The sequence below is a fragment of the Sturnira hondurensis genome, unplaced genomic scaffold (assembly GCF_014824575.4).
Source record: "Sturnira hondurensis isolate 20B ecotype Veracruz unplaced genomic scaffold, ASM1482457v3 Scaffold0022258, whole genome shotgun sequence".
Classification (NCBI taxonomy): Eukaryota; Metazoa; Chordata; class Mammalia; order Chiroptera; family Phyllostomidae; genus Sturnira; species Sturnira hondurensis.
In genome coordinates, this window is record NW_028094889.1 from 370290 (window position 1) to 384544 (window position 14255).

General features: G+C 36.1%; 1 protein-coding gene across 3 annotated transcripts in view; it reads right to left on the bottom strand.

The window, feature by feature from the left end:
- The window catches only part of ATP6V1H (ATPase H+ transporting V1 subunit H), a 130814-nt gene that overhangs the window by 103224 nt on the left and 13335 nt on the right, over positions 1–14255 (bottom strand). For 2 of the 3 annotated variants that reach the window (XM_037035370.1, XM_037035369.1), the window contains exons 5-7: positions 13233–13346; positions 9997–10101; positions 6907–6960 (exon numbers count right to left, since the gene is read on the bottom strand). In XM_037035370.1, the coding sequence (XP_036891265.1) occupies positions 6907–6960; positions 9997–10101; positions 13233–13346 (273 nt within the window). The remainder of the gene's footprint in view (positions 1–6906; positions 6961–9996; positions 10102–13232; positions 13347–14255) is intronic. The other variant, XM_037035371.1, reaches the window with a different exon arrangement.

Below are 14255 nucleotides of genomic sequence, written 5' to 3' on the forward strand. Positions count from 1 at the left end.
AAACTTCATTCTGTATATGTTTCCACTCATATAAAATTCAAGATCATGTAAAACTAATCTATAGTAATAGCTATCATAACGATAATCTTTGTGGGAGTTGAGGTGAAAGAAAATGTTTAGTAGGAGTATACATTACACATACACATGACATAAATTCATTCAGCTGAAAATTCAAAATATAAGCATTTTACTTTATGTAAATTATGACATAAAAAAAGAAAGACTAAAGAAAGGAAGAGAGGGAAGGAGGAAGATGTTTGCCAATCAGAAGTTTTGCCAAATTATCTTTGGCAAGTCACTTAAACCTTCCAAAACTGTTTTCTCATCAACAAACAAGAATAATACCAGCCATGGCAAATTAAGAAAAAAAAACCTGCTACTCAAATCAGTTTCTAAAAAGCACAAAACAATTGCAAAGTATACTATTATTATTAACTCATATTCAGGAACTAAAATACATATATTAGCCCAAGAATTCACCTGAAATTGGCTTATTAAAAAAGATCCTCTAGAGCACTTCAGCCAAGATGGAGGTGTAGGGAGACACACTGTACCTCCTTGCACAACCAAAAGGACAACAACAATTTAAAAAAAAAAAACAACCAGAAGTGACAGAAAACCAAACTGTATGGAAGTCCGACAACCAAGGAGTTAAAGACACATTCATCCACAATAGTAGGAGGGGCAGAGATGGGCAACCAGGTGACAGGACTCCCAGCAAGGCTGCAGTGGGTGGACCTGCAGAGGTGGTGGCTGGCAGATCGGTTGGTCCTGCATTCACACAGATAAACCAGGAGGAACAGCTGGGGAGCAAAACAGACCATGCAACCCAGGGTCCCAGCAGGGGGAAATAAAGCCTCAAACCACCAAATGAAAATACCTGTGGGGGTTGAGGCAGCAGCAGGAGAAACCCCCAGCCTCACAGGAGAGACCCACAGGGTGTTAGAATGCACACAAGCCCACCGACCAGGGAATCTGTACCAGAAGGGCCCCATTTGATTATAGGTAGTGGGGAAAGTGACTGAAATTCGGCAGAGAGGGAGCAAGTGCCATTGTTTCCTCTCGAATCCCTCCCCCACATACAGCGTCACAACCCAGTGATGTGGGTTGCCCTGTCACGGTGAACACCTAAGGCTCTGCCCCTTACTAGGTAACAGGTGTGCTGAGAAAAAAAATGGCCCAAATAAAAGAACAAATCAAAGCTACAGAAAAAATATAACTAAGTGACGAAGAGATAGCCAACCTATCAGATGCACAGTTCAAAGCACTGGTTATCAGGATGCTCACAGAATGGGTTGAATTTGGTTGCAAATTAGATGAAAAAATGAAGACTACACTAAGTGAAATAAAAAAATGTACAGAGAACCAATAGGGATGGAAAGGAAACTGGGACTCAAATCAATGGTGTGGACCAGAAGGAAGAAAGAAACATCCAACCAGAAAAGAATAAAGAAACAAAAATTCAAAAAAAGAAGGAGAGGCTTAGGAACCTTCAGGACAACTTTCAATGTTCCAGCATCAGAATCATATGGGTGCCAGAAGGACAAGAGGAAGAGCAAGAAACAGAAAACTTATTTGAAAAAAATAAGAAAGGAGAACTTCCCCAATCTGGCAAAGGAAATAGACTTCCAGGAAGTCCAGGAAGCTCAGAGAGTCCCACAGAAGTTGGACCCAAGGAGGAACACACCGAGGCACATCATAATTACATTATCCAAGATTAAAAATAAGGAGAGAATCTTAAGAACAGTAAGAGAAAAGGAGACAGTTACCTACAAAGGAGTACCCATGAGACTGTCAGCTGATTTCTCAAAAGAGAATTTACAGGCAAGAAGGGGATGGAAAGAAGTATGTGCAGTCATGAAAGGCAAGGACCTACATCCAAGATCACTCTATCCAGCAAAGCTTTCATTCACAATGAAAGGGCAGATAAAATGCTTCCCAGATAAGGTCAAGTTAAAGGAGCCCATCATCACCAAGCCCTTATTATATGAAATGTTAAAGGGATTTATCTAAGAAAAAGATAAAAATATGCACGTATAATGACAGGAAACTCACAGTTATTAACCACCACACCTAAAACAAAAACAAAAACAAACTAAGCAAACAACTAGAACAGGAACAGAACCACAGAAATGGAGATCACATGGAGGGTTATCAACAGGGGAGTGGGAGCAGAAAAGAGGGTGAAAAGGTACAAAGAACAAGTAGCATAAATGGTAGTTAGAAAGTAAACAGGGGGAGGTTAAGAACAGTATAGGAAATGTAGAAGCCAAAGAACTTATATGTATGACCCACGGACATGAACTAAAGAGGAGAAATGTGGGTGGGAGGGGGTGTGCAGGGTATTATGAGGGGAAAAAAGGGGGGGTGGGATGGGACAACTGTAATAGCATAATCAATAAAATATATTTTTTAAAAATCCTCTAGTCAATCCTCACAATACCTACACTAAATTAACACCTAAATTCACTTATGATACTTTAGTCTAAGATTTAAGTCTTACTAAAAAGGTAACTTCACTATTACTTTTCAAATGTATAAATCTCCTTCAAGTACTTCTTTCATTCTAATTTGCTTAGTCATGTAATGACTACTGGGATCTTTTATTATGACAAAAAATTAATGTGGACTTAATATGATTTACTTTATACATTATTGCTTTGTATACAGCTTCTAAGAACACATCTAATGTATCATATTAGGTTACCCCATTATTATTACCAGGGCTGTACTTTAATATGTAAAACAAAGTCTTACACTGAAATTCCTTACCATTTAAATTTTTTTTGTATTGCCATAATATACCTCAAGGCAACCCTTCCAAAATTCTGATCAGCAAACCCAAACTCTGAGGTTATCTTACTTCGTTATCTTAACATTATTCTGAGCATCTACGTTTAAAATGTATCCATTTTTATAAGGCCATTGAACAATAAAAGTCATCTGAGAATCACTGTAGGTAAATAACAATGCTCTTGAAACTTGTACAAAGACATGTAACTGATAGTGAATTACTCTGAGTTCTCACAGACTCACCAGCTACAGCAGAGGACAGTTCAATGACAGGCCTGAACTTTATGACTTAGCCTACTCCTTTAGTTATCAACAAAGTTAGCAAAGAACTAAATCATTAAAGTACTCCATCACTTCTGGAAGACTGAAAAGTGTAACATAGCATAGTCTTAAAGTAAAAACAAAGCTAAAGCAGTAAAACTAATCTCATATTAACAAGGATATTAGAACTGTCACCAAAAAATTTAAAGGAATTTGGCCAAAAGCCAAAAAAGTGTTTTTCTTCCCTCAATCTAAAATGCTGTTGTTACTGTGCTAGAACATGAATGAATCTTGAAAACATTAGGCTAAATAAAAGATGCCAGGCACAGACACAGAACCACATATGACATGATTCATTCATATGAAATGGCCAGAAGAGGCAAACTCAGAGAGTCAAGTAGATCAGTGGTTGCCAGACGTTGGGAGCAGGGAGCAAGAACAGGGAATGACTATTAATGTGTACAGGGTTGCTTTCTGAGGTATCAAAAACACTATACAATCAGACTGTGGTATGGTTGCACAACTCTGCATATATACTAAAACCCACTAAACTGCAAACAGACGAATTTTATGGTATGTGAAATACATTTTGATAAAGCTACACAAAAAACTACACAAAATTGAAAATTTACTTCCTCATTCATGTTTGCCACATTTCTGAGTGCTCAAGAGTCACATTTGGCTAGTGGTTACCATAATAGACAGTGCAGAGATACAAAACATTTCCAACATTATGGAAGTTCTATTGGACAGAACTGTCCAAAACATCAAAAAGCAAGATAATTAAATATAAAATAAGCAAAAGGAGAACCTGGCAACCTAAGTTACTTTACTATCAGTAAAACAAGTTCGTCTAGCAATAACTGAAGCCAGACTATGTCTACAACAAAAACTGCTGCCAGAGAATATGACACAGTCAAGCGCAAGAGCTAAGAATCACCTTGTTCTCCTACACACATGTATAAGTGAATCTGGGCAGAGATGAAAGAAAACAAAGAAACACAAAACTCCCAGATTCTTTCTAAAACCTACAAATTTGTGAGAGATCACAGTATTCCTCTTTCTGTCAGGGCATCAGCACAACAATTATCACCCCAAAATGTGCAGCTCCCTCAGAAGAATGTAAGACTGAACATTCACCCCTCAGTTGGTTGAAGCATTGTCCTGTATGCAAAGGGCTGCAGGTTCTATCCCTGATCCAGGTGCGTATGATCCCGGTCTGGAGGCTTACAGGAGACAACCAATTGATGTTTCTCTCTCACATCAATGTTTCTATTTCCCTCTCTCCCTCCTTCTCTAAAACACAATAAAAAATGTCCTCAGGTGAGGATTTAAAAAAAGTGAACATACAGTTTAAGATTAATTGATATCATTTATTAAATTCATATTTAGGCAAAGCCAACATAATTCATTTTAAGGCAATTCCATTTATGTAATGTCAAATGAAAATGTCTGTGCCCTGGCTGGTGTAGCTCAGGGGATTGAGCATGGGCCTGCAAACCAAAGGATCACCGGTTCGATTTCAAGTCTAGGGCACATGCCTGAGTTGTAGGCCAGGTCCCCAGTAGGAGACGCACCAAAAGCAACCATATAGTGGTGTTTCTCTCCCTCTCCTTCTCCTACCCTTCCCCTCTGCCTAAAATTAAATAAATAAAACCTTTAAAAATGTTTTTAAAAGCATTAAAAGTAAGTAAAAATGTTTGTAATAACTCACTCATAACTTATGTTTCCACAAGTAATTTTAAAAGTTAACACAGACCACATTTCTCATTTTGTAGTGTAAACCTTTTTTATTTGTTTTATACTGACACCAAGTGGCAGTATCATGTAATACAATTTACCAAACTGCTTTTCTATGCTTTCTGAAAATCTGAAGGCATTTTAGGATATAATATCAATATTTTCACAAGTCTGAGGAGGCTAAGAGACTTAGGAATGCCTAAGATCCAATTCCAGTTCAGCTTCCTCAAAAGTTCTCAGTACACAATTTGTTTCTTTGAGGGTTTTGCCACTCATTAGCTGAATGACCTTGGACAAGCTAGTATGCCTTTCTGCACAGTCTCACTGTTCATATCCATAAAACATGGCTTATGGTAAAGCCTATAACAAAGAAGAAGTATGAGTATTCAAGGACATGTAAGTGTACAGTGAGTAAAACAATGCCAGGCACAGTAAGAGTTAAGTATTGGCTACCAATTTAGATTTCCCTATTAAAATACAAATATCAAAGGAAGGCTAACACCCTACTCTGAACTTATTCAAGTAGACAGCCATCTGAAACAGTAAGAACTCTCAGTAAGAGACAAAGTATATATTCAGGTTTGAAGAGCACTAAAGATAAGAAAGTGGAAAATCAAAGTCCATCTTTTCCTTACTCACAATTACCCCGATGCTAATTCCATTTGGATGTATATGGACAGGTCTACTATAAACCACTGTGACTTAATGCAGAGTCAATTCAATTAGTCAGTTTTGTTTTCCAACTAACTGTACAGAAAATAGCACAATCAGAATTTTGTATCACCAGAACTTGCAATTCATTATCTAAGCCTTAATAACTTAAAAATACTTAACCACTCAAACTCATTTACAAGACATGATTCTAAAAGCACCTTTTAAAAAATCTACCAGTAAATCTAATATATGAATTAAACATTTTTTTCAAAATTTTAAACTGAGAGAAATTCAAGTCATATAAAATTAAGACTCCCAATCTAAACATCTACTTATGGCTAAATAGGTAGACTTCTAACCCACCACCACATTCCTCCACCCCAGCCCCAGACTACTCATGTAGTTCTACACCTTATTTTGATTCTACTTTAGAAAGCTAATGGCCATTTTTCTGGCCTAATACACTACTAGTCAAATCCTTTAACCTACGCCCCAAAAGAAGCCCCAATTTTGGCTTTGAAAGTGGGTTCTGCTGCCATCTATAGTCTCAGAATATATATAATACACACACACACACACACACACACACATATACAGGTATGTTCCATGCAAAATATGGAAGTATCAGTAATTAGTATGGGCATTAAATGGCTTCTACAGAGCTTCATTTAGGTCTGTAACAGGCAGGTTGTAGATACCATCCTCTAAAAATGCTTTCCAGGTTCCCAGAGACAATTTTCAACAAATGAAGCTAGATACACCTTACCTACATTGCTAACTTTTATCCCCTTATTTTTCTTTCAACTGGTTCCAATTATTCCAGCCCTCTTATCCAAACTTATTGCCAGTTTTTGAGCTATTCTTAGCACAGTGAAGTTATACTATTCCTAAAAGGGGAAAATAACTAACAAAAAAGGAACTTGGGTAGACACGATTAGTTTTAACCCTTACATTTTTGGTTCTACAAAAATATGGGAAGAGATTGGCCAAAAAAAGGAGGGGGAAAGTTTATGGCCACCATGTAGTCCCACATAAAGCTTTGAGCAACACAGTGCAAGTAATGAGTTTTAGTGGGTTATGGAACCCACTGCTTGACACAGTGTTCACGCATCCACTAAATATTAGTTTATCTATTATTAGACAATCGAAGCTTGAAGAGAGTAACTTTATTCACTCCAATTGTGTATCTGAATTCACACTCTTGCTTTGATTCTCAGGTCAGGCAAGAGCAACAGGGAAGCACAAGTCTCATGTATACCCACAGACCACTGATCACTCAAGACCTTAAATGTTTGAATAGAGTGTTTACAACACCATTAAAGTAACTGGAGGTGATATCAAATCCATGAATTTATAGTTGAGGGACCAGTAAACATCTTCAAAAAAGTGAACTATGACTCGAAATAACTTATATTCAGGGTGTTAGGAGGCTACTGAATTAAGAAGGAATGTACTTACATCACTTGAAGAGACTGTTCCTGTTTCAACAGCGACACCGCTACCACGCAGTTTCTATTACAAAATAAATAACTTATTACTTAGTTTTGTTTTTAATTTTATCCTAATTTATCAGTGTATGAAAGGGAGCTAAGCAATTTTATAATTTTTTCCTAATCCTACTTAATAGAGTATCAACGACTAATAAAAAGAATGGGGATGATAATGCAATATTCTAAGTATCATTACACTCACCTATGTAGTATTTTAATCAATATAGTATTAAAAGTGGAACAATAATAAGCTGAATGCTAATCTCCAACTAAATTTATCAGCAAAAAGCTGGTACAAACTTCCAAGTCTCAGGATTTTCTTATTAAATTATTTCTCTAATAACACAACTGTTTTAAGCTGAACTATATACACTATATTCTGTGCCAAGTCTTTGAAACAGCAGCCTGATGATGAGAAGATACAACACAGAATTTAAAATTTGGTTATCCACAGCAATGCTAACAACTTATACTTAAAATCAAAATTTCGTATGTCCTAGAGAAATGATCAAAGAAATGTTAAGGCAGAAAGTCAAAAGCTGAATATGCAAGAGAAAAATGATAATAAATTTCTGAAAGGAAATTTTTTATTTTGTTTTATTCAGTAACTATTATCTACTGGCAGGCATGAGGCCCATGACCAAGTATAATACTCAATGACACTATAAGTCAAAGAACAAAATATCCAAACTTGCAACTAATCTGGACTTTCGAAAGTTTATTTCTATAAGAATTACGAAACTGTGATCCCTTTTATGAGAAAGAAAACACAACAGAGAAAGAGAGACCTTCCAGATACAGTCCTATCAAATGACATTTAAGCAAAGTAGCAAATAAAATTCCAAATAATCCTGTTTCATTCTTTAAACAGGAAGTCTGTAGTTTAATCCTAATAGAAAGCTATGGAAGAAGTGTCTGCCCACAGCAATAGAGATAGTGCAATCCAGAACCTAGCAGAAGCAGTGACCAGACTCTGAGGAGCAAAGCCAGATTGGGCCTGGTTACCCTGAAGAGTCATTATGTATAAAGAGGACTTGCAAAGCGGAAGTGCCACACCACAAATAAACAAAGCCAAAGACTCGGTGATAAAAGAATATGCTAGAAAGATACAGGAAGGTCTCGGTGATAAAAGAATATGCTAGAAAGATACAGGAAGGTCTTTAAGAACAGTAATCTGATACCAATTCTAAAAACTGTTTTAGACATTGAAATATTTGCTTCCAGTAGTGACAACAGAAATATTTCCTCCGCTCAACAAGGTTGCAACCATAGTTAATCACTCCAAAAATGACAAATCACCTGAGACACAATATAAACATTATTCCTGTGAGGAAAAGTCTAAGATGAAACAACCCCAAATGTTAGCTGTAATCTACAAGTATACATTCTTTCCTGACTATTTTAATTTTATGAATTCAGCCACAATAGAGCCCCATTATGACTATACCATAAAGCTAACACTAAAGCAGAATGAAGTTTGCTCAAAGAAAGAACTAAATTCAAAAAAGAAAAAAAAAGCAGGGGGCAGATGCCTATCTAACTATAAGCATTCTGATCCCAAATGCTATACAATTAGAAATTGTAAGGTATGATTTTCATGTTCTAAATATCTTGTTTTTGAATTACCTCACAAACTCACTAAAATCTGTAAATTTGTGACTCTGGTAAAAATAGTTTTAAAAGCTAAGCCAGAAAGACTGTTAAAATATATGCTACTGACAAAAAATGCTTAGTTTTTTCAAAGCACTCTTAAAATATCCCTATCTAAATATAAAAGCAATTAGGCCACCCCCAAAAAGGCAGGCAGTAAGTCAACAAATCTAAGCAAAATGTCATGGTATCTCTTAAGCTTCAAATGAAATTATATTAAAATAACAGTCACTAAAATTTAAATGACAACTTTCCAAAAATGTATTTCAAATAGACATTTTTGTGTAATCTAACACTTACAACATGATAGCAATTAATATTACTTCTCCTGGTCCCACTCCTCCATGTCACCCATCCCAATACCAAAATCTCATTTTCTTCTCCCTTTTCTTCCCCAGAATACTCCTCCCCCACCCACCTTCTTTTCACTCCTTTTCTGATGAACATTTCCACCAAGTTTCCCCTTATCACCTAATACTGGAAGCCTAAAAGAAACACCACTGAGCCATCATAAGTATCCTGTCTTTCTCCCTGTACTAGAGAACCATGAAGACAAAAACAGAGAACTTGTCATTAAACCCGCAAGCTATTTCCTCCCTGAGGAAGTAGAGCTAGAGACCTGAAAGCATCACGATGACCAATAAGTAGGCTTCACGTTTATCCTTAGGCCTAAATGTTCCATCCCACAATGATACAGTGAAATACTGGGGAGTCACTGTGTGAGACTATTATCTCACACTTGGCCCAAGCAGCTCCACACTTACCCCAGAGCACCTGGAAAGTTGGTATGGACTCTAGGTCGAGACTAAAAGAAGTGGATTGACTGATGATCTATAATGTGCTATTTAGAGTTTGAAACTCCCCTAGTGGCACCATGAGCAAGTTTGTTTATTGATGTAACTAGTTAGACAGCTTAGCCTGGTTAAGTGAGTAACAGGAGAGCTCTCCCACAACCAGGATTTCTTGTACAACTATTGCTGGTCCAGAGTCCCAAGACACATGTGGGAGCTGCGCCTGGAAATCTCTCAGCCTCAAAGTTTGCCTTCGCTCTCTCACTTTTCCTTTCAATAGGCCTTACATGAGTGTGCTCTCTGGAGTTGGGTGAACCCTTTCAATTCTCCCGCCTGTGTGACATTGCAGACACCTGGAAAGAAGGTACACCCTAACCACTGAAAAGCATAAACAGGAAATTGCAAGTGACCAAGAACAGAAAGGGTTGAGCTGAAGCCAGTCAAAGAAAGAAAAACTAAAGCATACTACCATAACTAAGCAAGCTAAACTACTCTTAGCAAGTTTAAAATGGCATCATTGTAATATATGACTTTTTTGTAATTTCCCATAATTAAATAGTTGAAGAGAATATGAATGTTATAATCCTTTGAAAGATACTAAAAGATATGTCTTTTACCTGTGAACTCAGCTGAGTTTTTATCCAATTGAAATAGTAATTTAAGTCACTGCCTTCCATCAATTCTTTTCCCCAAGCTGCTAACTTGGCAATAATTCTTGCTGCCTAAAAAGTAAGAAATAATTTAAATATTGTATTAATTCTAAAAATCACATCAATCTGCCTTAAAACCCAGGACTCATAATCATTTTTGCTGTATTTTTTAGCACTCAGCACCTCCAAAAATAGTTATTATTTCATTTTAAAAAAATACGTTTTTAAATACAGTCCAAATATATTTTCAAGTATTTCCAATTTTCCAATGAACTGAACCAAAATTAGTTGTTAAGAATTTCATGGCATTTTCTGTATTATTTTGAGCTTCAAAAGTAAGAGTCGGATTCATCTGACCAGCAAAAATCCAAAGAACACAAAAGTCTTTCCGGTAGCAAACTTCACCAAATTACTTGCCAGAGTCCCGAGCAATCTCATTAACAAATTGTCAGCCAGTACCCTGCTCATCCCAAGCCACTTGTGAGTTTTCACTCCTGAAATTTTTTATCTTGGTACAAAGTATATCCTGGTATTAAACAGATATCTCTCTTGATGTATAAAAATATACCTTTTTCTCCTCATTCAAAGATTTCTCATTTTTCTTCAAGCTATAAAATCATGAATTTTTATTAAATAGGTATTATACGTATATCAAATCATCTTGTACACTTTAAATATCTTACAATTTTGTGAAGTATACCTGAACTATACAATAAATCTGAATATATGTACACATATATATACACAAAATAGGTCATACAAAATACTTTCTCCACACAGAAACCCAATTTTATATTTTTTGAAGATTTTATTTTTTATTTTAAAGATTTGTATTTAAATATTTATAAATTAATAAATGCAATTGAATAAATTGAATAAATTAATATACTCAGTGAATAAATTTAATAAATTAAAGATTTTATTTATTTATTTTAGACAGAGGGGAAGAGAGGGAAAAAAACATCAATGTGTAATTGCCTCTCCTGCACCCCTACTGGGAACTTGACCTGGCCTGCAACCCAAGCATGCACCATGACTAGGAATCAAACCAGCCACCCTTTGGTATACAGGCCAGTGCTCAATCCACGCAATCAATGTCTCAAAACTCCAATAATTCAGCAATAATTAACCCTAGTAGAAAATGGAAGGCTGTTATCTAACCCCCAAATAATTCCTGTGTCGATGGACTGATATTCATATACTTGGATACAGCTGAGCCAGGTAATGGAGACACATTTTCAAAGCTAGTATGTCAAGCATTCAAATGTCATGACATATCTGGAATCCTGTACCATGAAGGGCTAACAGCAGCACCTCAACTAACTCACTAAGTTGACATATTAACATTTCCATGTGCATAACTAAGTGAATTTACAAATACATTACCTACTTTAAACTGACCTAACTTCTACAAAATAGATAAGGGACTTGAAAAGGTTCCTGTAAGGAAACCAGGATTGAAAATATTATCAGTCATGTAAGCACAGTCAAAATGAAAAGACAAAAAGGAATAAGAGATCTGATATTTCTACTCTGATAGAGTAGAAACATAAAGCTCCTTCGTCAGCACATGATAAACCAATGATAATGTGACCCTCAAAATTTAAAAGATTAGCTAAAAGTAACTGAAATCATACAGAAATTAAAACATGGATTTGACAACACAATTAGTAATGATGAACTTTACCCTAAATTTACATTTGGTCTTTAATATATTTGTCAATTTTATTATAAAACCATCAAAATTACCAATGGGGGACTCATGGGAAACAACCATACATTGATGTTTCTCTCCCTTCTTTCTCCTTCCCTTCTTCTCTCTTTAAAGAATAAATAAAATCTTTTAAAAAAATTAAAAATTAAATAAAATAAAACCATCAAAATTAGGAAGATATTTAAACCAGGTATCCAGACAATAAAAACAAGTCTCCACAATTTGAAAGAAGAAAATATATTACTGGTTTCTTTTAAATATTCTTGAAAATATAGTTTATTTCATGAGTTCTCCTTTTTAATTTCTCTTTATAAATGTTTTATAATATATACAATATATGAATACACTAGTACATAAATGAATATGGGTATAAAAGGGGGGAGAGAGAAAGAACATGCATACTCAAAATTGTTTGACTGACAGTGGTTTTTTTATTTGAAAAACTTAGAGGCACCTACTGAAATGAGTGACCTCAGGAGCTCTCCCCACCCCATAGCTCACTCCATGTTGAGAACAGAAAAGACTTGGTCAAAGATTTATTCTCTCACCCCTCCTCTCCTACCTTCTCCACATACTCCTTAAAAGATCCATCAGCCCTGGCCAGGTGGCTCGGTTGGTGCACCATCCTGTACACCAAAAAGTTGTGGGTTTGATTCCCAGTCAAGACACATACTTAGATTGAAGGTTTGATCCCAGGTTGGGGCATGTACAGGAGGCAACCAATGGATGTTTCTTTTTTCTTTTTTCTTTCTCTTTCTCTCTCTCCCCTCCCCACACTTTCTCCCTCTCTCAAATCAATACACATCCTCCTCAGGTAAGAATATATTTTTTTTAAAAAGATTCTTCAATGTTAAGACTTCCAAAGATAGCCTTTCAGGCTAAGTTTAAAACAGGACCCTGGCTGGTGTACGTAGCTCAGATTGAGCACCAGCCTGTGAACCAAAGGGTCTCTGGTTCAACTCCCAGTCAGGGCACATGCCTGCATTGTGGGCCAGGTCTCCAAGGAGCAAGAGGCAACCACATACTGATGTTTCTTTCCCTCTCATTCTCCTTCCCTTCCCTTCTCTCTAAAAATAAATAAAATCTTAAAAATAAATGAATAAATAAAATGGTAGTATACTTAAAATATTTAAAAATTGCTTAATTAAAATAAAATTAAACATAATAGCTGCTTTAAAGCAAAATTTCTAAAGTAAAATTCTTTTAATCCTGTCATAGATATCCAGAGCTATTTGCACATGTGAATTACTAGGCTTTTATGCTAACAACTCACTCATCATTACTTTACAAAACTCTAACTATATCAGGGCAACCCTATCTCTTCTGTCTTCCCCAGGTCCTCCCATTATTAAACACCAATCAGAAAATTCTGCTTTGAAAAGCTAACACCACAGCAGTTACTACCTTATGAACTGGGAGGTCACTGTGTTATAAATGGCCCACTTAAGTCTGTTCCCTAAATCAAACATTTGATCAATTCAAAACTTACCATGTGAACAGTAAAGAGATCCTGGCGATTTAACATTGGCAGAAAATAGGACCAGGCAGTGTTCTTGCTCCGTTTAGCATAGTCAAAGAAAATGCTAACACGCTGATGATTTTCCTAAAAAAGAAAAGGAATGATATCACTAATGCAAATGTATTTTCCCAAAGAATGTAACAACTGTGCACTGCTTCTCAATCCTTCAGTTTACGCCCCATCAATCCATGTGTTTTCTTTTTTCAGTGTGTATTAGATTTTCCTCCCTGTTGTCATGGAGCAGGAGAATGGGATGGGTGTGGGGATATTTTAAAAATAAAATAACCTTTAATTACTGTGATTAGTTTAACTCAAGTGAGCTAAAATAACAGATCCCAGCCCTACAAGGTGTAGCAGTTTAAGTTAATTTCTTCTCAGCCCAAACGTCTGACCTGCCCTTCTCCATGTTGTTCTCAACACCTCTAACCTACTTCCACACAAACAAAATAGGAAAAGTGCAGAAAGATCACAAAGCTTGAGATGGAAGGATCAGCAGGAAGAACCTCAAGCTGTGTACAAGTAGGCAAGGGAAACAGGGAATTAGAGAAATCTCTAATGTTCCAAATTATTCTTAGCATATTATGACAGAAAAATCAGGACAGATAAGGACAGTCAAAAACAGTATATCACACTAGCAGGTGGATTCAGAAAATGAGAACAATTACTTCTTAATTCAAATAATGGAAACTCTACCTCTCACCTAAATTTTCTCTGCATACTATTGGTTGAAAACTACATTCTGGTTGCAGGTTTGATCAGGGAACAAGCCTTGTAAGGACATGTACAGGAGGCAACCCATCAATGTTTCTTTCTCTCTCCATTCCTCTCACTCTAAAATCAATACAAACTTATCCTCAAGTGATGAACAAATGAATACATGAGTAAATAAATAAATATCCTGAACACAATACGCTGACTACATACCCTCAGTTTAAAAATTCCACAAACACACACACTGAACTCTAGACAAAAGGCTTCACGTTTAGGTAAGTC